Source organism: Mustela erminea, chromosome 1, assembly GCF_009829155.1.
Source record: "Mustela erminea isolate mMusErm1 chromosome 1, mMusErm1.Pri, whole genome shotgun sequence".
NCBI lineage: Eukaryota > Metazoa > Chordata > Mammalia > Carnivora > Mustelidae > Mustela > Mustela erminea.
In genome coordinates, this window is record NC_045614.1 from 17,592,744 (window position 1) to 17,620,381 (window position 27,638).

General features: G+C 44.1%; 1 protein-coding gene across 1 annotated transcript in view; it reads right to left on the reverse strand.

Annotated features, from left to right (window-relative positions):
• Window positions 1-27,638, reverse strand: part of SCAP (SREBF chaperone) — a 70,229-nt gene that overhangs the window by 27,236 nt on the left and 15,355 nt on the right. Inside the window, exon 2 of the mRNA XM_032318146.1 lies at window positions 6,600-6,819. Coding sequence (XP_032174037.1) covers window positions 6,600-6,721 — 122 coding nt within the window. The 5' untranslated portion in view covers window positions 6,722-6,819. The remainder of the gene's footprint in view (window positions 1-6,599; window positions 6,820-27,638) is intronic.

A 27,638-nucleotide genomic window follows, 5' to 3' on the forward strand; every position in this document is an offset into this window, starting at 1 on the left:
TGGGGGTTCACAAACTACAGCCAATGGCCCATTTTTGTGTGGCCCATGACCTAAGAATGGTTTTTACACATTTAAGAGGTTCTTTTAAATAAACAAACAAACAAGGGGCACCTGGTGGCTCAGTTGGTCAAACATCTGCCCGGCTCAGGTCATGATCTTGGGGTCACTGAGCACCAAGTCATCCGGCTCCCTGCTCAGTGGGGAGTTGGCTTCTCCCTCTCCCTCTGCCCCTTCCCCCCTCATGCTCACTCTCTGTCTCAAATAAAGATCTTTAAAAAATTGAAACAACAAAGTGACCGAGGTGGTGTGTGGCTTTACTCTCTGGCCCTTTAGGGAAAGAATCCGCTGACCCCTGGCGGAGACTGTCCAACCCCCACACCCAGGTAGGAGCTCCGAGGCAGCCGTCTTACCCCGTTTCTGCACATCCCCCGATGAGGTGACACAGCTGCCCGTGGGGCTCACTCCCGGATGCTGCTCCCTGCTTCCTAGCTCACTGCTCACTGGCGCCCGAGCTCATGTCATTTCACATACAAGCTACATGGACTCAGTTCTTGAGTCAGGGGAACCCAAACCAAAATGCCCTCCAGTCCCCCAAATGCCAGCCAAACTCCTGCCTATCCTTCAAGGCCACACTGCCTCCCCACTCCTCTGTCCCCAAGCAGATCAGTCCCTCTCCTCTATACTCTGCCGCAGCCTACAACCACTGAGCCCGGAGACCCCCTATTCATCTACACAATTAATACAGGAAACAGAGGGAGGGGACATGCCATTTTAATTCCTGCAACCCAAATACTAGCCACATGGAAGACATTCAGGAAATGTTCAGGATGAGGTATCTTCCAGACAGCCCACGCAAGGCTTACTTCGTGAGTGCACATTTTGCTGCACAGAACTCCATGCTCATAAGGTCTGAGTGCTTGGCGCTTAATGCTCTGCTATAGCAGTATGGAAATTCTTAATACATTTAAACTTGTGTTCTGAAGTCCACCACAACAGAGTGTGTGCTGAGGGTATGGCATGTAGGTTCACCTACGGTCCCTCCTCCCTGGGACACGTTCTTGACCACTAGCCCCTCTGCCCCACATCCCGGGACCTGGCCTTGCCCTCCCTTATCCACGTACCCTGTTTGTTGCCCCTCCAGCACGGGCCTGAATGTAAGAACAAAGGGAGGGGGTCAGGGTCAGATGTGCACACACCCTGTTGTGTCCCAGGGCAGGGTGAGGTGACGGCCATCCCACAGCCCAGACTGGCAGCACCACAGCCCATCTGGTGGGCCTTTGGGCAGGGACATTTCATCCACTCCCATGCAAGAGTATTCAGGACCCTGAATGGTCCCTTCCCCTGCTTCTTGACCCAAAGCAGCCCTGCAATGTCCTGTTGCTCTAGCCCCACAATTACGGGGATGCTACTGGCTTGTCTCATTCCCTCTCACTCCCAGTCATGTGGGACTGGGGTTCAAGAGATGCTGAAGACAGATGGAAACAGCAACCACAGAAATGACGCTCAGAGACATTGCCTGAGGCACCTGTCTGGAGACATCAAGGTGAGAGATGTTTCCTCTCTTCCCTTCTCAGGGGAGAACCCCAGTGCAGGCCGAGGGGTGGGGTAGCAAAAAGACTAGAAGCAGTATTTCTGGGCTCTCCAGCTCTCTTGTGTCTGAGGAACTTTCGGGTGGTGAAGGAGTCTTTGATCTCCCACAGGCATCCCAGAGCCTTTCCGGAGCTTGTCCATGAGGCCGGGAGTAACTCTTGCTGGGCGAGGCCTGGACTTTGGCATGCTGGACAGGCCAGCGTCCAGCAGCAGCTGCAGCAGCTGGTCCCTTGGGCTCTCAGGTGTTGGCTTCAGAGCACAGCTCAGTGGGGCTTTGGGACTCGTCCTCAGTTATCCAGCCTGGCTCTCCGGAACACAGTCCCAGACAGGCCTTCACCTACTTAGATGCCTTTCCTGTCCACAAAGAGAATAAAATGTGTCTAGAGTGGCCACACAGGCAGAGAAAAAAAGAGCCTTTAATACAAGCCCCTGTGTGCACACCCCACCAAGAGCATGGTGATCTGGGGAAACTCAAAACATGGGCAGAGCAGGAGAGAGGCTGCCACGCAGAACCACCAGAGCTGAGACATGCAGCCTCAGCCCCAAGGTACTGTGTCCTTCCAGAGAAAAAGGAAGAGGAAAGGAGCCAAGCCTGCTCTGGCATTCCCACACAGACTGCACAATGACCACCCTTCATGGGGTTCAGAATGGCCTCAGCATGCTCTGACCTGCTCTCCAAGTTAAAGTCACCCTCTCTAGCCAGGAGCAGCAGGCTGCAGAATCAACAGAATCAAGGGACCCAATGACCCTCATGCTAACCTCTGACCTGCAGCCAGGAAGGCCGGTAGGTAGCCTGTACCCAAGCACTCTTTCTTCATCCCACGGTGCACCTACCACACCCCCACCTGGAAGCCAGAGCACCCTCCACCTTGCTGGGCTGCTGCTGGGCCACACCTCGGGTGGCCTAACCTCCAGGAAATGTGAAGACACCTCTTGCCACAGTGCCTACGTGCTGCAGGTTTCATCAGATTTTCCCAGAGGAAAGAGCATTCACTGCTCCTGGAGTGATCCGGTGCTGACGAACAGGGTCTACAGCTCACGTGATCTTTAAGATCTGAACAAGGGTCTCAAGAGCAGGAGTCCTTTGAGTTCAAGCTGCACCAGTGCCCCATTCCAGGGACAATGAAAGATAAGCCACTAAACAGAATGCAGGTATCTAACAAAACTACTAGAAGCTGTCTATGACCCACACTTTGCTTTCTGCAGGCAACCTGAGACTGAACAGGAGCGGGGACCCTGCCCTGGACAAAGAAGCTTCACAGGTTAGAAGAGGACAGGGAGGCTTGTGCCCTAGGGCCACAGTATCTGGTCTCTTAGACAAAAAGGTTCAGAATCTGTGGATCTGTTGAAACACATTTTGTCATTTTAGGAGGCTAACAGACTTCATTTAGCTTTGCAAAATGTTTCCTAAGCCAATCAGATTTTAAGAAAAGCCGTTAAAAGGCTCCTTCGAGATGACATGACAAAGCTGCTGCTTTGGGAAAGTACACGGCACTGAGAATGGGACAGTATCTAAGGCTGGTTTTCCTCTTCAAATTAAAACCTCGTGACTGCAAAGACATGAGGAACCTGTAGCGCCGTGAGAAGGTGGGACCAGCGGAGGCAGCAGGTTTTCAGAGGGGCTCTCGGGGGACCACCCTTCCTGCCCAGCTGCTGAGTGAGCTGACTGATGGCCACAACCATGAACAGGAAAAGAGGGGAGAAGACGCCACTCATTCTTCCTACAGGGTTTGGCTCAAAGGTTTTCCCCCAGAGAAGCCTCCCTGACACCACCATCTCCCTTTGCACCAAGGCCAGGTCACATCTGCTGAGCATGCATCCAATGGCACTGCGGCTACCTGTCTTGGGTCCAGATCGCGCTTCTGAGGAGATGATATGTGCGTCACTAGGCTGGCACAGTGCTTGGCATATGTTATAGCCATCTTTTTTTTTTTTAATATTTTATTTATTTCTTAGAGAGAGAGAGACAGTGAGAGAGAGCAGGAGAGAGGAGAGGGTCAGAGGGAGAAGCAGACTCCCCGCAGAGCTGGAAGCCCGACATGCGACTGGATCCCGGTCCTCCGGGATCATGACCTGAGCCGAAGGCAGTTGCTCAACCAAATAAGCCACCCAGGGCCCCCTGTTATGGCCATCTTTACTGAAGTGTTATAAAACCCACTTGGAGCACTCTCCTCGATTTCTGTTACACAGGGCTAATGTGTCAAAACCCCTCTCCGGTCTTGTCTAGGCAGGTTCTGCCTACAGATCCTGCTCCTGGCCCACGGCAGCTGAGGCCATGTCTCCTGGGCTTCCTGTTCAGGGAGCAAACTCCTTGCAACAAAAGCTATCAGCACTAAGCGGTGTTCTTCAAAAAGTTCCTATCACCTTGGTGAGGTGGAGGAAGTACAGGGCTTTCCACAAGGACATGCCAGCTGTAATACCACTTATCAGCTCTCCACACCAGTGTCATCATCTTGAAAAAAACTAGGACATAAACACCCCCGCTGAGGATGTCAGGCATCAAATGGAACAGCACGTAGGAAAGGGAAAGTATCAAAGGACCTACGAGCCAGGAGTCAAGGAAGATCAGTCTTTCTTGCCTTCCCATCAGCCCGGTCCTACCCCTAGCCTCACCCACCCCTTTCCCGGGACTGACTTTCAGCCAGGAGCACCTGCAGAATATAAGGCAGGCTTGGCAGCATCTGGGCTGTGTTGGTTGTTAAATATCATATCAGCACATCTGCCTCTTCCCCAAACTTCCAGCCCATTCTAATTCACCCAGAGTTGAGAAGGGGTCCTCCAAACTTGAGACTGTAGCCATCTTCTAAGGTTTTCACACCAGAAAACCTCATGTCATAAAACCAAGAACTGTCTGTTCTGAAACACTTGCGTAAGAGCAAATTACTCATTCAGAGGTAAGGCCCGACTGCACCCAAGCAGCTGGTCCTCCGGGATCATGTATCCTACATTCCTGGTCCAGGATGCTGCCTGGTCTCAACTGGCGACACCCAATCCCCAAAGATGAACGGCAAACAGAAAACATCCTACCCTTTTCCTGTAGCTAGAGTTATCTCTGGGGACAGGGAATCACAACTACCCCTCTGACTCAAACTGACCACACAGCATACAAGTTGAAGTCAATGTACTCGTTCACCAAGTATTTCTTACCACCTTCCCCCGTATGGAGGCCACTGAAGACCCAAGGATTCAGTGCATGGGAAGCCCAGTCCCACCACCCCCAACAGAAGGCCATACCGGGGATAATAACCATGAGTGTCCCCATGAGCTGCTCCAGAAATCAGAATAAAAGAGAAAACACTTTTAGCGGAGACGTGGCAGAGCCGCAGACAGATTTTCAAGAAAGACAGTCCAGTGGTTCTCAGCATGTGGTCCCAAGCCTGGGAACTTGTCAGAGATACAAATTCCTAGACCCAGCCCAGACCTGATGAATGAGAAACTCTGGGTGACGCCCAGCAGTCTGTGTTGCGCATGCCTCCAGGTGATTCTGTTGCTAGCTCAGGTTTGAGAACCACGTAGGCCAAGCCTAGGAAAGTATGATTTTGAAGGATAGGGATGACTTTTAAAAAGTACGATCTTGAGAGACTTTTAAAAAGATAATTAACTTAGACGGAAAAAAACCACACAAGATCTGGGTTCTACTAATATATGTCCTACAAGAGGTAGCTGTATCTTATCTTTTACAACACAATTTAACAAAAGTTAAGCATCGGTATAAAAACACTGAGCCAGAAAAGAGGGGAGTCAGGGTAACAGAGTACCTCGGGGGCAGGCACGAGAATCCCTAGGCCCAGTTATCACTGCTTATTAACTGTGTAGACCAGGCAAGGCCCCATCCCCCACCCTCCTTTGGTTAAATGGAAATATAACTGGACTGCTTTCCAAGGTTATTATGAGGATTGATGAGATTAATTATATGCCTGAAGCACCCGGCAGGAAATTCTCAATGAAAGATACTCATCTTCCTTGGTCCTAATTAGAGAAGAACTTGGGATCATCAACAACTGACAGCGAGCTCAGTCCCGAACCATCCTCCTTCCAGCACAGCACTGAACGCACCCAACAAACGTCAGATGTACAAACAGTGTGGAAATCCTTCCAGAAGCAAGGATAACACACTGGGCTCTTTTCATGGCTGTCAGTGTTTTAGAGCCAAAAAAGGCTCTCAGATACCCTTTTACACCAAACCCATCCTTTTCATGTCATCATCACCTGTAGCCTTCGGCTTCTGTGAGGCTCTGTAACAGTAAGACAGACGTGAACCGAAGGCCGCTACAGCAGGTGTGACAGTCCTCAGGGAGCACAGCAGGCCCTGAGAATCAGTAAGAGGTCAGAAACAGGCTCCTTGTAAACACCAGAAAATGAATGGAGAGCAGAGAACCAAGTCTCTATGTGAGCCTGCAGGAGGGTGTCTAAGGACTGTTTATGGGGCGCCTGGGTGGCTCAGTGGGTTAAGCTGCTGCCTTTGGCTCAGGTCATGATCTCAGGGTCCTGGGATCGAGTCCCGCATCGGGCTCTCTGCTCAGCAGGGAGCCTGCTTCCCTTCCTCTCTCTCTGCCTGCCTCTCCATCTACTTGTGATTTCTCTCTGTCAAATAAATAAATAAAATCTTAAAAAAAAAATTTGTTTAAGGACTGTTCAAATTGATTTTGTTTTAAAACATTCAAATGCTCCTGCTCTTGACCAGGTACCAAAATGAAAGTGTCGCTGTGGAGAAGGAATATTACAAGATCATGCCTTTCAATTATCTTCCAGTTTCTTAGAAGTAGAAATAGACTACTAATGACATGAACAAATCTGGCGAATGCCTAAGCCGGGGCCAGCCCGAACCGTTTTCAGTCTAGCGGCTAAACACCTCAGGACTCGAACTCTCCACCCACCAGCTCCGATGAGCGTCCAGTTTCATTGTGTAAAAAGTACAAACAGTCCAAGGGCTGCAAAGCAATCAGGATTAGGAAACCTGCTGTCCCAACACAGTGGCCTACCCTATCCAGCACAACTCAGAAACATACCAGCAGGCTACGATGCAGAGCCCTGTGAAGAGGATGATAGGGATGGGGTAGGATGCGCAGAGCAGCCCATGGTTGTAGAAGGCCTGAGATATCTTCTCACGCAGCCTTTCAGTCAGGGTCATCCTCAGCTGAAGTCACCTTGCTGCCATCCCGGAAAGTGACCATGGATCAGCCTGGTGTGCGCTGGACAGCACGGACAATGGACACCATCGGCTGGTACCTGGCAAGAAGGGAGACAAGTCAGCGAGTCCTGGTCTGGCACACTGGCGCTGCTGGGGGAGGGAGCTGTGAGGCGTGGCTGGAGACGTGTTTGAGGATGCCTACATGCAAGGTCTGGAGACATCAGTCCCAACACACACACACACACACACGCACACACACCCCCTCTGGTCGGCTCTAACTGTGGGCAGTTTCTCAGTCAGTCTAACCTAAGAGCCAAAAACTGCCCCTCTAGCTCTGATGATGAACTCTCAACCCTCTCCCGTACAGGCATTTCTAAAAGACCACTCCCTCAAGAGGACACTGTTCCCACAGGTGACACAGGAAAGCACACCTGGGTAGCAGACATCACCTTCAGCTGCTCTCTGACAAAGGGGGATTCTGGACATCCTCCCCACCCTTTCTCTGGGCACAGGTCAGACTGAAAGAAATCCTTGGGATTTCCAGAAAAACTTTACATAGGCCTGACCCCTCAGAAAACACATTCTTGCACAGAGAGTATTTCACTGGCAAGGAATGTTCAGCAGAGTTAGCCTTTAACATAAAAAACACCAAAAAGCCCAGGCTTCTGACAGAAAACACATTTCATGGTGGCAGCAGCATTAGAGGAAGCTACTGCTCCCAGTCAGACTGGGACACAGTCGTGTGGTGGCCTGCCCAGCCCCTCTCTTTGTGCCACAGAAGAACCACCCCCCTCCACGGGATTGGGCCTGGACCCGCTGTCAGTCAAGGTGCCCCTCCCTGACCCACACCAGGCCAGGTGGTTGGGCCTCTGTCCCTGGACTTTGACTTCTGAGCAAAAAGAAATAGGAACTAGATATGCTGGTGCTTATTCAACCCCAACAGGTTCCTGCTCCCAAGATCATGGCTCCTCTGATGCGAGCACCTTCTGAAGACGATGCTCAGCAGCTTTTCTTTCCAGTCTGTGAGCCACTGTATATCCTTCCAATAAATCCTCTTTCTGCCTGTGTGAGCCAAAATTAACTTCTGTTGCTTCCAAGTAGAAAACCTTAAACCAATAAAATCAGAATAGAAAACTCCAGCAAAGGCCCAAGGTTCTAGAATTCCCTTCATTACAAGCTCTCCACTGTTACCCTAAAATAGAAATCCATATCTCCTGCTCCATGTTGCCATTTTCTTCGGTCTGTGTTATAGGGAACGTGCCCAGACTTGTGTCCTGGCTTGATCAGGCTCACTGATGGAAACCTAGGCCAAAGAGGTGACTCTCCAGAAGCGTCAAGACCAGAAAGGAGAGGCCAAAGGCGTCACAGCACAGCCAGCTCTCAAGAAGATGAATGGCTAACACCCCTTCCACCTTCCAGGAAACACAAGCTTTACGTGCATATGCAATTTTCCAGCCCAGCAACCTTCTAAGGATATAGAACCCTCTGTGGGTCGACTCAACAGGCTCAGGATAGAGGAGCCTGCAGGTGGGAGCCGTTTCCGGTAGCTCAGCCATTCACAAGGCTCAACTGGAGTCCGGCATGTCAGAGAGGTGTCTAGCAGAGCACCCACCAGGGGCGACCCGCACGAGTGCTCACCCCCCAGCAGACACCAGGACCCCGGGAAGCAGTGTTTCTGCTCCTGCTCCCTGGCCCTCCATCCTGCCCCTGGGGTGCGGGTGGGGATACACACACTGATGACATGTTCACCTGCGGGGAGACAGACACTATCACAGGGATCCCCAAAGACTGAAGGCCAGAAACCAACTGTACCTCTTCCAACCTCAGTCCTCTGGCAAGTCTCACATCTCTTCCCTCAAGTGTCACAAAACCAAGCCCTCCAAAAAATTCTGATTTTGTGATGCCAATCTCCTTCTCCGCCTCCTCTGTACACACATCAGTAACACAGGAGGGGGAGGGGCCCCACCTCTGCAGTCCTGCTTTCACCAGTGCAACTAGAGAAGAAAAAAACAATCTAATTCACTTCCAGTCTGCAGCCAACACAACTCTTTCTGACATGATCTTAATTTCAGCTCCCACTGATCTTAATATTACCAGTTATACTAATTGTTAATTTTCATAGCACCCAGAAAACAAGGCCAAAAAAATGCAAATTCTACTTGATTACACAGCCAACCTACCTGAACCTACCAAGAGGAGACATTATTCATCTCTATTCCACTGCGTACAATTTTAATGCAAAGCTACTCCAAAGCAAAATTTCTATGTGATCCAAAAACCTGTTTTTCCTACATTGCCCCATACTTAATAGGTTTCTTCATATCAAAATCTACAGCTCTGCTTCCTGAATTTAAAGAGATACAACATGGGAGGCCTGGGTGGCTCTGTCATTAAGCCTCTGCCTTTGGCTTGGGTCATGAGCCCTTGAGTCCCACATGGGGCTCCTTGCTCAGCAGGGAGCCTGCGTCTTCCTCTGCATGCTCTTCTCCCTGCCTGTGCTGGCTCTCTTGTTCGTTCTCTCTCTCTCTCTGACAAATAAATAAATAAAATAAAATAATAAATAAAAATAAAAAAAGTAAATAGACACAACATGTGGAAAGGATGGAGGCCCAGGAGGCCAAAGTGTACATTACATGAGAACATAAACAATCCCACAGCCTGCCTTTGCTGGAGACCCCACTATAAGCAAAAACAAAGAAGTTCGTTATTAGACACCTAAATTACAGAGTTGTCCACATAAAGAAAAAAACTGCTAGAACCAGTCAGAACAGCCCTGAGGAATTCTATAGAGGACAAGCCTGGATCAAGTCAGACACTCTGGCTCAGAAAACGAAGGGCCCTAGGAATGGAATGTGTCAGTCCCTAAGGACAGAGCAGGGAGGCAAGCTCATCCCACTCTGTCATCAGCTTGCCTGAGATCCCCACAGTTCTGAACAGGCCCCGAATGAGAAAATACATGTGAAACTTACAGAAAAATCCACATATATACATTAATATAAAATTTAAATGATCTTTTTGTGCCTATATTCACCAAACACCCAACACTTAAAATTCTCTTCAAACAAGTCACACTTAATAAGAATCAACCAAGAGGGGCACCTGGGTGGCTCAGTGCATTAAAGCCTCTGCCCTCAGCTCAGGTCATGATCCCCGGGTCCCACATTGTGCTCTCTGCTCAGCAGGGAGCCTGCTTCCCTTCCTCTCTCTGCCTGCCTCTCTGCCTACTTGTGATCTCTGTCAAATAAATAAATAAAATCTTTAAAAAAAAAAAAAGGATCAACCAAGAAAAATAAATGTGCCAAAGACCCAAGAGAGGTGGAGGTAATAGGAAAAAAGATGTAAAAAACAAAAAACAAACAAACAAACAAACAAAAAACTATATAGACTACAGGCTCTGTCCCACAGCTTTCCAGGACTGTTTGTTGGAAATATTCACCATCTCCCCCAAGCTTCAGCCACAATGGACCTATCATGCTTGTTTTTACCACAAAGGTTTACTGACTATCCCATTTCTCTGGAATAAACGCCTAAAAGTGAAACTGCTAGGTAGTATGGCCCGCTGAAATTTTCTAAGAAACTGCCAAAATACTTTCCAGAGTGCTTGTACCATTTTACATTTCCTCCAGCAGCATAAGAGATTTCTTCTCATCTGCCATCATTTAGAATCGTTTGGTATTTCCACTGTTTTTTATTTTGGCTATGCTAAGTACGTACTGATAACTAATTGGGTCTTAAAATACATTTCCCTAAGGACGAGTGACACTGAACACATGCCTCTCAGCCATGTGTCTGTGTATGTGTTAGGATATTACATACACGAGATCATGTCATTTGCAAACCGTGTTAGCTTAATCTCTTTTCTTATCTGGACGCCTTTTATTTTTCTTATAAAACTGTCTTGGCTGGGGCGGCTGGGTGGCTCAGTGGGTTAAGCCTCTGCCTTTGGCTCAGGTCATGATCCCAGGGTCCTGGGATAGAGCCCTATATCCGCCTCTCTGCTCAGCAGGGAGTCTCCTTCTCCTTCTCTATCTGTCTGCCCCTCTGTCTACTTCTGCCTACTTGAGATTTCTCTGTTAAATTTAAAAAAAAAAAAAATCTGGGGCACCTGGGTGACTCAGTGGGTTAAATCTCTGCCTTTGGCTCAGGTCATGATCTCAGGGTCCTGGGATCGAGCCCCGCATCGGGCTCTTTGCTCAGTGGGGAGCCTGCTTCCTCCTCTCTCTCTCTCTCTCTCTCTGCCTGCCTCTCCACTTACTTGAGATCTCTGTCAAATAAATAAATAAAATCTTTAAAAAAAAAAAAACTTAAAAAAAAAAACTGTCTTGGCTAAATAAGGTTGGTAAAGTCATTAAATAATACATAATAAAAAACAAAAAACAAATGCATTAACATTTTAAAAAATGACTTTAGAATCTCAGTTTGGTAAGATGAAAAAGTGCTAGAAATCTATTTCACAACAGTGTGATATATTAACACTACTAAATTGTATACTTAAAATGGTCAAGATGGTCAATTTTATGTTATGTGTTTTTATTACAATAATAATTTTTTTTTAAAAAAAAGAAAGTCTTTTTTGTCTTGGCTAGAACTTCTACCACAACACTGAATTGCAGCGGTGAGAATGAATCCTCATCTTAACCCTGAGCTTAGGAAGAGAACATTCATTTTTTTTACCATTACATATGATAGCACATCAAAGTTTTTCATAGATGTCTTCACCAGGCTGAGGAAGACCTCTTCTGTTCCTAGCTTGAGAGGGTCTGGTTTTTTTTTAAGTTTTTTTTTTTTTTTTTTAATTCTTAACATATAATATAGTATTTGTTTCAGGGGTACAGGTCTGTGATTCATCAGTCTTATGCAATACACAGCGCTCACCACATCACATACCCTCCCCAGTGTCCATCACCCAGCTACCCCATCCCCCGACCTCCTTCCCTTCAGTAACCCTGTTTGCTTCCTGAGATTAAGAGTGAGAGGTGGTCGTCTTCTTCTTCTTCTTCTTCTTCTTCTTCTTCTTCTTTTTTTTTTTTTTTGACAGACAGAGATCACAAGTAGGCAGAGAGGCAGGCAGAGAGAGAGAAGGAAGCAGCCTCCCCACAGAGCAGAGAGCCCGATGTGGCGCTCGATCCCAGGACCCTGGGACCATGACCTGAGCCAAAGGCAGAGGCTTAACCCACTGAGCCACCCAGCCGCCCCTTGTTGTTATTTTTTAATCATTAAAGGGTATTATGGTTTTTTGGTGTATCTTTTGAGACAGTCTTATGGTTTTTTACTTATCTTACTAATAAGGTATATTACGAAGGCTGAGTTGTTGTATTCATGTTGAACCAACTTTGTATCGCTGGGTACAATTCCTTCTAAATGTTGGTCGTCCTGGTTTGCTAAGGGATACTATGTCTATATTCATAAGCGATACTGCTCTGCAGTTTTCCTTCTTTATGTCTTCTTTGTCAAGCTTTGGTATCAGCATAATGCCAGCCTCACAAGATGACTTGGAAGTGCTTCCTCCTAATTTTCTGGAAGAGTTCAAGATAAATCTTTAAACATCTGATAGAATTCACTAATGAAGCCATCAGATATTGGGCTTTTATTAATGGAAAAGCTTTTGTTGTTGTTGTTGTTGTTGTTGTTTTACATAGGCTCCATGCCCAGTGTAGAGCCCAACATGAGTACTGAACTCACAACCCTGCAATCAAGACTTCAGTTGAGATCAAGAGTTGGACACTTAACCAACTGAGCCACATAGGCACCCGTTTTTGTTGTTGTTGTTGTTGTTGTTTTAAAAGAGTTTATTTATTTTTTTGACAGAGAGAGATCACATGTAGGCAGACAGGCAGGCAGAGAGAGAGAGGAGGAAGCAGGCTCCCTGCTGAGCAGGGAGCCCAATGCGGGACTCGATCCCAGGACCCTGAGATCATGACCTGAGCCGAAGGCAGCGGCTTGACCCACTGAGCCACCCAGGCGCCCTGTTTGTTTAAGTGGGAAATTTTAAGATTAACTCAACCTCTTTCCCTGTTTTTCTGCTACTCAGATTTTCTATTTCTCCTTAGGGCACCTGGGTGGCTCAGTCAGTTAAGTGTCCAATTGGGCTCAGGTCATGATCTTAGGGTTGTGAGACTGAGCCCTCGATCAGGGTCAATGCTGGGCATGTAGCCTGCTTGAATTCTGTCTCCCTCTCTGCCCTTCCCCCCAACCCCTTTCTTTCTAGTCCTCTTAAAAGAAAAAAACAAAAAAGGTGTTCTACTTTTAAAAAGATTTTATCTATTTATTTTAGAAAGAGAGCACGAGGGAGGGAGGCATCCCTCTATTCCTTCTTTAGTAAGTTTTCTTTGTATGTTTCAAGATCTGTCCATCTCATCTAGGCTAACTAACTTATTGGCATCATATTTATTGTTCATAGTATTTCCTTACAATCATTTTTACTTCTGGAAAATTGGTAGTAATGTCCCCACTGTCATGAATAATTCTAGTAATATGAATCTTATTTTCTTGGTCATTCTGGCTAAAGGCTTACCAATTTGGTTGATCTTTTAAAAGAATCAATTTTTTATTTTACTTACTCTGGTTTTCCTATTCTCTGTTCATTTGTTTCTACTCTAGTCTTCATTATTTCTTCCTTCTGTTTGTCTTGGGCTTATTTGTGCTCTTCCTGTTCTGGTTTCTTAAAGTAGTTAATAGTTGAGCTTACTGACTTGGTATGTTCCTTCTTTGTTAATACAGGCATTTACAGCTGTAAGTTTCCCTCCAAACACTACTTCAGCTGCATCCTGTAAGCTTCCATATGTTGTGATTTTTGTTCTCATTCATCTCAAAGTATTTTCTCATTTCACTTGTGTTTTCTTCTTTGATCCACTGGGTATTTAGGAATTGTTGTTGAGATATCCTTATATTCTTTCAATATGAGTCTTGGTCTGATATGTTTCACTGAGTCTTTGTAGCTTGTCTCTTTTTCCTTTTTTTTTTTTTTTTAAGATTTTAAAATTTATTTATTTGACAGAGAGAGAGATCACAAGTAGGCAGAGAGATAGGGCAGGTGGGGGGGGGCAGGCTCCCTGCTGAGCAGAGAGCCCAATATGGGGCTCAGTCCCAGGACCCTGAGTTCATGACCTGAGCCGAAGGCAGATGTTTAACCCACTGAGCCCACTTGTCTCTTGTCTTATTCTTTCCACAAACTCTGACAGAATCAAAGTTTCTAATTTCAATGAAGTCTAGTTTACCCACTTTTTTCTTTTATGGATCATGCTTTACTTGTCATGTGTAAGAATTCTTCACCAAGCTGTACTTCTGAAAATTTTCTCTGATTTTTTCCCCAATGTTTTTATAGTTTTACAACTAATCTATGATCCATTTGAATTTCTTTTTGTGTAAAATGTGATGCTTAGGCCTAGGTTGTTTTCCCCCTCCCCCTGGTCCCATGGATATCGAATTATTCCAGCACCAACTGGTGAAAAGACCACCCTTCCTCCACTGAATTGCTTTGGCACATCTTAGTCTGTTTGAGCTTCTATAGCATTTGAAAATACCATGCACAAGGTGGCTTAAACAACATACATTTCTTTCTCACAGTTCTGGAGGCTGGGAAATCCAAAACCAAGATCATAGCAGATTACATTTCTGGGCAGAGCCCACTTCCTGGTTCATAGAGGGCCATCTTCTGTGTCCTCATATGGCAGAAAGGAAGAATCCGAGCTCTCTGGTGTCCCTTTTATGAGGGCACTGATCCCATTTGTGAGGGCTCCACCCCTTCTACCTAATGACCTTCCAAAGTTCCCCAATTCCTAGTAGCATCACACTAGGGTTAGGATTTTAACATGTGAATTTGGGGGAGTCACAAACATTCAGTCAAAAAGCAGTTGGCTGTACTTATGTGAGTCTATTTCTGGGTTTCCTGTTCGGTTCCAGTGATCTATGTGTCTATCGCTCTACCAATACTACACAGTTTTGATTACTGTAGCTATAAAATAAGTCTTGAAATGGGTACTGTGTTTCCTCCCATTCAAAACTATTTTACTGGGGCACCTGGGTGACTCAGTGGGTTAAAGCCTCGGCCTTTGACTCAGGTCATGTTCCCGGGGTCCTGGGATCGAGCGCAACCGGCTCTCAGCTTGGCAGGGAGCCTGCTTCCTCCTCTCTCTCTGCCTGCCTCTCTGCCTACTTGTGATCTCTGTCTGTCAAATAAATAAATAAAATAAAATAAAAAAACACACAAAAACTATTTTACCTACAGTCTTTTTTTTTTTTAAGACTTTATTTATTTATTTGACAGAGAGACAGAGCAAGAGAGGAAACACCAGGGAAAGTGGGAGAGGGAGAAGCAGGTTCCCTGCTGAGCAGGGAGCCCAATGTGGGGCTTGATCCCAGGACCGTGGGATCATGAGCTGAGCCGAAGGCAGACGCTTCACCAACTGAGCCACCCGTGCGCCCCAATAACCTAGAGTCTTTTTCATGGATTCCCTGGGAAGTTCTAAGTTGATTATTATGTCATCTGCAAATAGAGACACATTATTTCTTCCTTTCCATAATTTCTTCAGTTTTCTGTACCACTCCATCGCCTGCCTCTCCTTTGGCGATTTCCATAACATGAAAGCTAAGCCCTCTCTTATTGTCCCATAACTCCCTGAAGCTCCGTGTACTTTTCCTCAGTTTAATTCCTGCTGGGTTGGACTGGATCATTCTCATTGTTCCCTCTTTGAGTTAACTGGTTCTTCCATTACCCCCGCTCTGTTACTGAGGTCATTTCATGAATTTTTAAATTTAGTTTTAGTTATAAGTTTTCCGATTTAAAATTTAAATATGGGGACGCCTGGGTGGCTCAGTTGGTTAAGCAGCTGCCTTCGGCTCAGGTCATGATCCCAGCGTCCTGGGATCGAGTCCCACATCGGGCTCCTTGCTCGGCAGGGAGCCTGTTTCTCCCTCTGCCTCTGCCTTCCACTCTGTCTGCCTGTGCTCGCTCTCGCTCGCTCTCTCTCTGACAAATAAATAAATAAATAAATAATCTTTAAAAAAAAAAAAAATTTAAATATGTAATTTTCCATTTGTTTCAAAAGTGTTCACCCTCAATTCTTAAAGAGGAGTTTTAATTATAATTTAATTCTACTTTCTGCCTGAAAGTCTTTGATAAGCCCAACATCTGGATCATGTCATGGTTCCCATCTGTCCTTTCTCCTTAGGAGAGTAAGATTTTCCTGACTCTTCGTATGTGGAGCAATTCTGTATTTCTAGATATTATGCTATATTAATCTGGATCTTGTTAAGGTGGAATGGAAAATGTTGGATTTTTGTTTGTCTTAACAGTAATTAACTTAAGTAGGCCCAATCCACAAGCTCCTACCCGTCTTTTGTGGGCTGTGTTCTTTTTTTTTTTTTTTAATTTTTTATTTTTTATAGACATATATTTTTATCCCCAGGGGTACAGTGTGGGCTGTGTTCTAATGTCAGTTTAGTTCGCACAGCTCTTGCAGTACTACTTTGATCTGTCCCAGGCATACCCTGCAGTGGCCAGCAGAGGACTTGGGCAGTAGTCTGCTCTTCTAGGCTCTCAGCTTACTGTTCAGAGTCAGATGCACCCATGCTATTTCACAGGAGAGCCCAGGAGTTCATACACAATACTATGGGTTCCCTTTGTTGAGTTCCTTCCTCTCTGCAATCTTCCTGACACTTTCCAGCTCCCAGTCTTTTGGGTAGAAAGGGAAAGCTTTAGCTTCTCTGCTGAGCACCTACCACAACTGTGATCGCCTCTAGTAAACTGGCGAGAAGAGACCAAATAAATTCAGTGAATCTCTCTCCATGCTCCCCCTAAATCCCCCTAAATAAAGGATTCCTCTCCAGTCTGGCTGCCCATGTCACTACTGCCTCTGCTGCTACAGTATTTCACCGGGGCCAGGGCAGGAGAAAATGGCGGGGGGGAGGGGAGCAAACAAAAATCAGAAATTCTCTTCCTCTACCTCCATTCCCTGTCCCATAGGAACCCCCTTTCCTGCTCCCGAGACTAGAAAGAGGGGGGTTCTCTTAGACCTTCTTCTGTCTGCACCCAGTGCCCAGTTCCAGGTTTCGTGCTACCTTTGAGTCCAGGCTGGATGGTATTGTATGGAAACAAAAAATAAAAACATTTTCCTTCCCCAATCCATCTGCTGTCATTTATCTTCCAGGGCACTCAACTGATCCAGGGATTTTAGTCGGATTCAGTCAGAGAGAAAGGACAGAATGTTCTTACTACATCTTGACCAGAATCAGAACCCTTTCAGTTCTTAATGTAAATATCTTCATAAATTCCTGGATTCTTTGCCATTAAAGAATCTTAATTGCTATACTATGCCTATTGGCATCTTTCTGTCAATCTTATCATTCCATTGTGAGATGTGGTGCCTTATTGTGTTTACCAAGTTTTCCACACAGAGCATGTACTGTTTCTACAGTCTGAAATAATGTTTGAAATAATGAAATAAAGGTTATAGGCCAAAAATGCACAGCCGAAAAATGGAGGGAAATGTTAGTACTGGTTGTTGGTCTTCATGTGGCATAAGGTATGTGGAGAAATATTTCAAGTCAACTTTCTGTACTTTTACATTTTTTATGATGAGTATTGCCTTTTTTTTTTTTTTTTTTTTTCACACAAAGAGACAGAGAGAGAGACAGAGAGAGAGGGAACACAAGCAGAGGGAGCATGAGAGGGAGAAGCAGGCTTCCCACTGAGCGGGGAGCCCGATGCGGGGCTCGATCCCAGGACTCCAGAATCATGACCGGAGCCGAAGGCAGATGCTTAACAACTGAGCCACCCAGGCACTCCGAGTACTACCTTTATTTTAAATAAACTTTTCAAATTTAGCATAAAATATTACAAAAAAGTATACAAATTATAAGCATACAGCTCCATGAAAGTAAACACAGCCATTAATCTAAACAACACTCGCATCAAGAAATAGAGTATTACCCCAAAGTTCTCCATTAGCAGCCACAACAGTGATTGCTTTTCAATTATAAAAGTAGTACACACATATTTATATTCAAGTAGTTTTGGAATTTATTTCTGATTTTAGTTACTGTGATGCTTCTTTCTTTACATGTTGCCAACATTTATATTTAGTTTTTAAACTGTTACAAGGGGCACCTGGGTGGCTTAGTCATTAAGGGTGTGGCTTCCGCTCAGGTCATGATAATAGGACCCTGGGATCGAGCCCTGCATGGGGTTTCCTGCTCAGGGGAAGCCTGCTTCACCCTCTCCCACTCCCCCTGCTTGTATTCCCGCTCTCGTTATCTCTCCTTTTCTGTCAAATAAATAAATTATTTAAAATAAATAAACGGTTATAAAAATCTTCTGTACATTTTGTATACGTTGATTCTAAAACGTGGTAACTATTTAAAAAGCATTTGGAGGGGCACCTGGATTGCTCAGTTGGTTACACATCTGACTTTTTTTAATTCAATTTAGTTAACATATATTATTAGCTTCGGGGGTAGAATTGAGTGATTCATCAGTTGCATACAACACCCAGTGCTCATTACAATAAATCCCCTGCTTAATGCCCTTCAACCAGTTACCCCATCCCCCCCACCTCCCCTCCAGCAACTCAATTTTCCTAGAGTTAAGAGTTGTTATGGTTTGCCTCCCTCCCTCTGTCATCTTATTTTATTTTTCCTTCCCTTGCCCTATATTCATCTGTTTTGTTTCTTTTTCTTTTTTTTTTTGAAGATTTTATTTATTTGACAGATAGAGATCATAAGTAGGGAGAGAGGCAGGCAGAAAGAGAGAGAGAGGAGGAAGCAGACTCCCTGCTGAGCAGAGAGCCCGATGCAGGGCTTGATCCCATAAGCCTGGGATCATGAGCCGAAGGCAGAGGCTTTAACCCACTGAGCCACCGGGGTGCCCTTGTTTTGTTTCTTAAATTAAGCATCTGATTCTCGGTCTCAGCTCAGGTCTGGATCTCAGGGTCGTTGAGGTCAAGTTCTGCAACAGGCTCCCTGCTGGGCGTGGAGCCTACTTTGAAAAAAAAAAAAAAAAAGATAAAAAGTGTTTGGAATATCTGATAATACAATTGTCATTCACTGGGAAAGCCTCACGATCCCTAGCAGGTTGACAGAAGATATTTCTCTCCCAAGGCCAATGAGTCAAGGCTGGAGATGGTGATTGCTTCTTCAAATGCAAAGATAGCAACGTAAGATACCCAGGAACATGAAATCAAGGAAACAAGACATCACCAAAGGAACACAGTAATTTTCCAGTAACTGACCCCAAAGAAATAGAGATCTGCAATCTACCTAATAAAGATTTCAGCTTAGTGAGCTATAGGGAAACACAGAAAGACAATTCAATGAAATCAGTAAACAATACACAAACAAAATGAGAAGTTTAACAGAGAGAAAGAAATTATTAAAAAGATCCAAGAAATCCTGGAGGTGAAGAATGTAATGAGTGAAATGAAAAATGCAGTAGAGAGCACCAAAAACAGATGTGATCAAAACAGAAGAATCTGTGAAGTCACAGGTCACTTAAAATTATCCAGAAAAGAACAACAACAACAAAAAAATAACAAAAGAAAGCCTATGTGAATTATGAGATACCATCAAAAGAAACTATCTAAACATTGTTGGCATCCCAAAAGGGAAACAGAAGAAAAGGAGAGAAACCTTATTTAAAGAAACAATGGTGGGGGTAAGGGGGACAACGCCCTGGTGGCTCAGTGGTTAAGCATCTGCCTTTGGCTCAGGTCATGGGATCAAGCCCCATATCTGGCTCCCAGCTTAGTGGGAAGCCTGCTTCTTCCTCTCCCACTCCTCCTGCTTGTGTTCCCTCTCTTCTTGTCTGTCAGAAAATTTAATAAAATATTTTTGAAAAATAAATAAAAATAAATAATCAATGGCTGAGGCCTTCCTAAGTCTGGGGAGAGATTTAGACATCCACATTCATAAAGCTCATAGGTCCCCAAAAAGATCTTCTCCAAGACAAACTATAATAAAGCCATCTAAAATCAAAGAGAAGGGCGCCTGGGTGGCTCAGTGGGTTAAGCCGCTGCCTTCGGCTCAGGTCATGATCTCAGGGTCCTGGGATCGAGGCCCGCATCGGGCTCTCTGCTCAGCAGGGAGCCTGCTTCCCTCTCTCTCTCTCTGCCTGCCTCTCCATCTACTTGTGATTTCTCTGTCAAATAAATAAATAAAATCTTTAAAAAAATAAAAAAATAAATAAAATCAAAGAGAATTTTTCAAGCAGCAAGAGAACAAAAATTCTTCACATACAAGGAAACCCCCACAAGGCTATCAGTGGATTTCTCAGCAGAAACACTATTTAGGCCAAGAGAGAGTGGGATGATGTATTCAAAATGCTGTAAGAGACTGACTGAGGAAGATGACAGAGAAGCAGGAGGGCCTTAGGCTTGCCTGGTCTCACAAATACAATTAGATAACTATCAAATTATCCTCACTACCCCAGAAATTGATCGGAAGACTGGCAGAAAAAACTCCAAAACTCAAGGTAGAGAAGAGACCACATCAAAGAGGACAGGAAGAGCAGAGATGCAGTTCGGGAGAGAAATGGAGAGTGGTTACTGCAGTGGGGAGGGAACCACAGGCAAGAAGGACAAGAGACAGACTAGCACACGCAGGGGTGCATAGGGAAAACAAATCCCCATAGCAATTGCCTTGCAAAGCATGACAGTCCAAATCTTGTGTATTCTTGAAATGACTGGGGCTTAAAGCCTAGAGTTTTAAAGATCAGCATGTTTACCTCTGGAAGGGCTGAGAGGTCACTGGACTACTCTTAAGAGGCAGGGCAAATATTCTGCTGACATACGGCCTAGAAACCGTGATCTGAAGAGTGCCTGGGGCACACAGTGGGGAGGTTAGCTGCTCATCTGGGAGCATGTCCTAGGGAGGCAGCATTCACAGAGACACCCCCTCTCCCGCCAGGAACATGGGAACTGGACAGCGCCATCTCCCTCCTCCACCTCTCAGCATAAACGCAGAGCCACCACTAGGAACCAGTGTAGTGATCACATTCCCTACCTAACTGGCTTATACCAACCTCCCTCCCACTACCCACTTCCCTGCACTGAAGTGGAAGCACCCTCCCTAGTCATGCTTACCTCAGTCCCAGCTCAGGTGTTGGGGGGTGCCCTCCCCTAGATGACTGGCCCAAACCCCTGCCCACACCATGTCTCCCAACCCAGGCATTCTGTGAGGCCTCAATTCCAGCTGCAGCAACAGATCTCATTTCACAAGCAGGCCAGAGCACACCAAGTTAAAAAGTACAACATTCAGGCCAGGCACCAAACCCTGCCCACAATAGGCAAAGAAAGCCTCGACAGACTAGCCTGAAGGATAAAGTGGCCAGGATACAACAGCAGAGCACACAGAGCATACAATGGAGACAGTCCCAGAAGTACCAGGCCTTCAAACAGGGGACACTACGCTGTAGGGCACTACATGACCTCTTCTTCATAAAGCCATTACACTAAAGAACAGGAGATGTAGCTGGCTTTCCTAACACAGAGAAACAGGCAAAGGGATTCACACAAAATGAGAAGACAGAGGAATCTGTCCCAGATGAAACAGGTTAAGACCATGGTCAGAGACTTGAGTGAAACAGATATAAGTAACATGCTTGATAAACAATTTATTTTTTTTAAAGAGTTTATTTATTTATTTGACAGAGAGAGATCAGAAGTAGGCAGAGAAGCAGGCAGAGAGAGAGGAAGGGAAGCAGGCTCCCTGCTGAGCAGAAAGCCCGATGCGGGGTTCGATCCCAGGACGCTGAGATCATGACCTGAGCCGAAGGCAGCAGCCTAACCCACCCAGGCGCCCTTGATAAACAATTTAAAACAATGATCATGGGGCACCTTGCTGGCTCAGTTGGTAGAACACACCCCTCTTGATCTTAGGGTTATGAGTTCAAGCCCCACATCGGGCATAGAACTTACTTAAAAACAAAACAAAACAAATAAACAAAATAAACAAAAAACAAGAGCTTGCTCTGGCAGCACATATACTAAAAACAAAAACTAAAAACCCCTAAAGCAATAATCATAAGGATACTCCCTGGCCTTAAGAGTGGAGGATATCAGGGGTGCCTGGGCGTGGCTCAGTGGGTTAAGCCTCTGTCTTCGGCTCAGGTCATGATCTCAGGGTCCTGGTATCGAGGTCCACATCAGGCTCTCTGCTCAGCAGGGAGCGTGCTTCCCCCTCTCTCTCTGCCTGTCTCTCTGCCTACTTGTGATCTCTGTGTCAAATGAATAAATAAAAATCTTAAAAAAAAAAAAAAGAGTGGAGGACATCAGTGAAACCATAAACACAGAGCAAAGGAACAACATAGCAGAGATAAAGGGCTCAATAAATGAAATGAGAAACACACCTGATGGAATGAACAGAAGGCTGGATGCAGAGAAACGAATTAATGGCCTAGAATACAAAGTAATGGAGAGTAATCAAGCTTAACAAAAGAGAGAAAAAAGAATTATGCAAAATAAGAACAGACTAAGGAAACTCAGTGACTCCATCAAACTTAATAACCTCCATCTTGTAAGAATCCCAAAAACAAACAGACAGAAAGGGAGACAGAGAATTTATATGAAGAAATAACAGCTGAAAACATCCCTAATCTGGGGAAGAAAACAGACATCCAGATCCAGGAGGCACAAAGAACCCCCAACAAAATCAACAAACACAGATCCACACCTACACATCACATATTGTAATTAAAATGGCAAAACAGGGGCACCTGGGTGGCTCAGTGGGTTAAAGCCTCTGCCTTTGGCTCAGGTCACGATCCCAGGGTCCTGGGATCAAGCCCCACATCAGGCTCTCTGTTCAGCGGGAAGCCTGCCTCCTCCTCTCTCTCTCTCTCTCTTTCTCTCTGCCTACTTGTGAACTCTGTCAAATAAATAAATAAAATCTTTAAAAAATTAAAAAATTAAAAAATAAATGGCAAAATATAGGGCACCTGGGTGGCTCAGAGGGTTAACGCCACTGCCTTCGATTCAGGTCATAATCCCAGGGTCCTGGGATGGAGCCCTGCATCGGGCTCTCTGCTCAGCGGCTAGCCTGCTTCCTCCTCTCTCTCTGCCTGCCTCTCTGCCTACTTGTGATCTCAGTCTGTCAGATAAATAAATAAAATCTTTAAAAATAATAATAAAAATTTTAAAAATGGCAAAATATAGTGGTAAAGAAAAAATATTTAAAGCAGGAAGACAAACAAAAACAGTTACATACAAAGGAAACCCCATAAGGCCAACAGTGGATTTTTCAGCAGGAACTTTGCAAGCCAGAAAGAAGTGGCATGATATATTCAAAGTGCTGATCAGACAATACCTGAAGCCAAGAATACTCTGTCCAGGAAGCCTGTCATTCAGAATAGAAGAAGAGATAAAGAGTTTCCCAGACAATGGGGCTCAATCATTAAGCATCTGCCCTCGGCTCAGGTCGATTCCAGGGTCCTGGCATGGAGCCCTGCATTGGACTCCTTGCGTGGGGGGGAGCCTGCTTCTCCCTCTCCCACTCCCCCTGCTTGTGTTCCCTCTCTCGCTGTGCCTCTCTATCAACTAAATAAATAAAATCTAAAAAAAAAAAAAAAAAAGTCTCCCAGACGAACAAAAACTACAGGAGTTCATGACCACTATATCACCCCAGCAATAAATATTAAAGGGGATTCTTTGAGTAGAAAGAAAAGGCCAAAACCAATAGCATGAATGTAGGAAATACAAGAGCAATAAAAAGAAATATTTCTGTAAAAAAAAAAATTAAACAACACAAAATAAAAGGATGCAAAATATGACATCATATACCTAAAACATGGGGAGGAGTAAAGAATGGGTTCAAACTTATATGCCCATCAACCTAACATAAACTGTTATATGGAAAAAATATAATTTACAAACGTAATGGTAACCACAAATCAAAAACCACTAAGAAATATGCAAAGAATACAGAGAAAGAAATTCACATACAGTACTAAAGAAAACTAGCATACCCTGAAAGAATCGAGAAAATCTTCAGAAACCACCACAAAACAAGTAACAAAACAGTAATAAATACATATCAATCAATAATTACTTCAAATGTAAATGGACTAAACACTTCAATAAAAAGACACAGAATAAGAGAATGAATAATAATAATAATAATAATAATAAAATCTACATACTGCCTACAAGAGACTTATTTTATACCTAAAGACATTTGCAGGCTGGAAAGTGAGGGGATGGAGAAACATTTATCATGCAAATGGATGTCAAAACAAAGTTGGAGTACCAACACTCATATCGGAGAACATAGACATTAATACAAAGACTGTAACAAGAGACAAATAAGAATACTACAATGAAGAGAACAATCCAACAAGAAGATATAACAATTATAAGTATTTATAAACCCAACATGGGAACTTCCAAATACATAAAACAGTTAACAACAAACATTAAAAAAAACTAATTGATAATAATACAGTAATAGGGGGAGCCTGGGTGGTTAAGCAACTGCCTTCAGCTCAGGTCATGATCCTAGGTCATGACAGAGTCCTGCATCAGGCTCCCTGCTCAGCAGGGAGTCTGCTTCTCCCTTTGACTGTTGCTCCCCCACTTGTGCGTGTGCTCTCTCTCTCTCTCTAATAAATAAATAATCTTAAAAAAAAAAAAAGAAAGAAAAGAAAAAGAAAAAGGACAGAAAATCAACAAGGAAACAAGGGCTTTGGATGACACACCGGACCAAATGGATTTAACAGATATATTCAGAGCATTCCATCCTAAAAGAGTAGAATACACATTCTTTTCAAAGTGCACATGAAACATTCTCCAGAAGAGATCACGTATTAAGCCACAAAACAAGCCTCAACAAGAGATCAAAATTATACCATGCATCTTTCCTGATCACAACACTATGAAACTAGAAGTCAATCAAAATAAAACATCTGGAAAGACCACAAATACATGATGGTTAAATAACATGCTACTAAACAACGAATGAGCCAACTGAGAAATAAAAGAAGAAGTGAAAAAGAACATGGAAGCAAATGAATATGATAACACAATGGTTCAAAACCTCTGTGATACAGTGAAAGCAGTCCTAAGAGGGCAGTTTATAGCAATACAGGCCTACTTGCTCAAAAAGCAAGAAAAATCTCAAACAACCCAACCTTACACCTAAAAGAGCTAGAAAAAGAACAAACAAAACCTAAAACCAGAAGAAGAAAGGATACAATAAAGATGAGAGCAGAAATAAATGATATAGAAACTAAAAGGGAAAAAAAAAACAACAACAGCTACTCAATAAAACCAGGAGCTGGTTCTTTGGGTGGGGCGAGGGGGGGGGGAGACAATAAAATTGATAACTCTCTAGCCAGACTTATCAAGACAAAAAGAGAAAGGACCCAAATAAATAAAATCACAAACGAGAGAGAAAAAATAAAAACAAACACCACATAAAAAAGACTGTGGAAAATTACATGCCAACAAATTGGGCAACCTAATAATTTATCCAAAAAATGGATAAATTATTAGAAACATATAACCCACCAAAACTGAAACAGGAAGAAATAGAAAATCTGAACAGACCAATTACCTGCAAAGAAACTGAATTAGTAATAATAAAAAAAAAAACTCCAAAGAAAGAAAAGTCTGGGACCAGATGGGTTCACAGGCAAATTCTACCAAGAAGAGTTAATATCCATTCTTCTCAAACTATTATAAAAAAAAAAAAAAAAAAGAGGAAGTAAAACTTCCAAACTTATTCTATGAGGCCAGCATTACTCTGTTACCAAAATCAGATAAAGACACCACAAAAAAGAAGAACTACAAGCTAATATCCCTGAGGAACACAGATACAAAAATTTTCAACAAAATACTAGCAAACTGAATTCAACAATACATTTTTTAAAAAATCAGGGGTAAAAAAAACCAAAATCAGGGGTGCCTGGGTGGCTCTGTGGGTTAAGCCACTGCCTTCGGTTCAGGTCATAATCCCAGGGTCCTAGGATTGAGCCCCGCATCGGGCTCTCTGCTCAGCAGGGAGCCTGCTTCCCCTCCCCCCCGCCACCACCCCCGCCGCCTGATTCTCTGCCTGCTTGTGATCTCTGTCAAATAAATAAATAAAATCTTAAAAAAAAAAAATTCATTCACCACGATTAAGTGGGATTTATTCCTGGGTTGCAAGGGTGGTTTGATATTCTCAAATCAATCAACGTAATACATCACATACATCACATCAATAAGAGAAAGGATAAGATACGTATGATCATTTCAGTAGATCCAGAAAAAGAATCTGACAAAGTACAACATCCACTCAAGATAAAAACCCTCAAAAAAAAAAAACAAAAAACCCTCAAGAAAGTATGTTTAGAGGGAACATACCTCAACTTAATAAAGGCCATATGTGAAAAACCCACAGCTAATGTCATCTTCAGTGGGGAATAACTGAGAGTCTTTCCCCTAAGGCCCGGCAAAACACAAGGACATCCACTGTCACCACTTTTATTCAGCATAGTACTGAAAGTCCTAGTTACAGCAAGCAGACAACAAAAAGAGATAATCCAAATCAGCAAAGTCAAACTTCCACTACTTGCAGATGACATGATACTCACATACAGAAAACCCAAAAACCTACACCCGAAAACTGCTAGAACTGATAAATGAATTCAGTAAAGTTGCAGGACACAAATTCAATGTACAGAAATCTGTTACATTTTTTTTTAAGATTTTATTTATTTATTTGACAGACAGAGATCACAAGCAGGCAGAGAGGCAGGCAGAGAGAGAGAAAGGGAAGCAGGCTTCTTGCCAAGCAGAGAGCCCGATGCGGGGTTCCATCCCAGGACCCTGAGACCATGACCTGAGCCCAAGGCAGAGGCTCAATCCACTGCGCCACCCAGGCGCCCCGCAAAATCTGTTACATTTTTTAAAAGATTATTTATTTGAGAGAAAGAGAGTGCACGCATGAGCATCAAGGAGGAGCAGAGAGAGAGGAAGAAGCAGACTCCCCACTGAGCAAGGAGCCTGAGGTGGGGCTCCATCCCATGACTCTGAGATCATGACCTGAGCCAGATCCTTAACTGACTGAGCCACCCACGCACCCTAATCTGTTGCATTTCTGTACATCGATAATAAAGCAGCAAAAAGAAAAATTAAGAAAAAAATCCCATTTAAAATTGCACCCAAATTAGACACCTAGTAATAAATATAATCAAAGAGGAAAAGACCTATAAGAAAGAAATCAAAGATGACACAAAAAAATGAAAAAACATTCGATGTTCAAGGATTGGAAGAATAAATATTGTTAAAATGTCTAAATTACCCAAAGCAATCTATACATTTAATGCAATCCCTATCAAAATACCAATAGTAGGGTGCCTGGGTGGCTCAGTTGGTTAAGCCACTGCCTTCGGCTCGGGTGATGATCCCAGAGTCCCAGGATTGAGTCCCACATCTGGCTCCCAGCTCCATGGGGAGTCTGCTTCTCCCTCTCACCTTCTCCCCTCTCATGCTCTCGCTCTCCCTCTCAAATAAATAAATAAAATCTTTTTTTTTTTTTTAATACCAACAGCATTTTTCACAGGGCTAGATCAAATAATCCTACAATTTGTGTGGAAATACAAAAGACCCCAAATGGCCAAAGAAATCTTGAAAAGCAAAGCTGGAGACATCACAATTCCAGACTTCACGTCATATTACAAACCTGTAGTAATCAAAACAGTATGGTACTGGCACAAAAATAGACACATACATCAATGGAACAGAATACAGAAGCCAGAAAGAATCCCACAATTATATAGTCAATTAATCTTTGACAAAGCAGGAAAGACTATTCAATGGGAAAAAGGACACACTCTTCAACAAATGCTATTGGGAAAACCAGACCACTTTCTTACACCATACAAAAAAATAAATTAAAAACTGTTTAAAGACCTAAATGTGAGATCTAAAACCATAAAAATCCTAGAAAA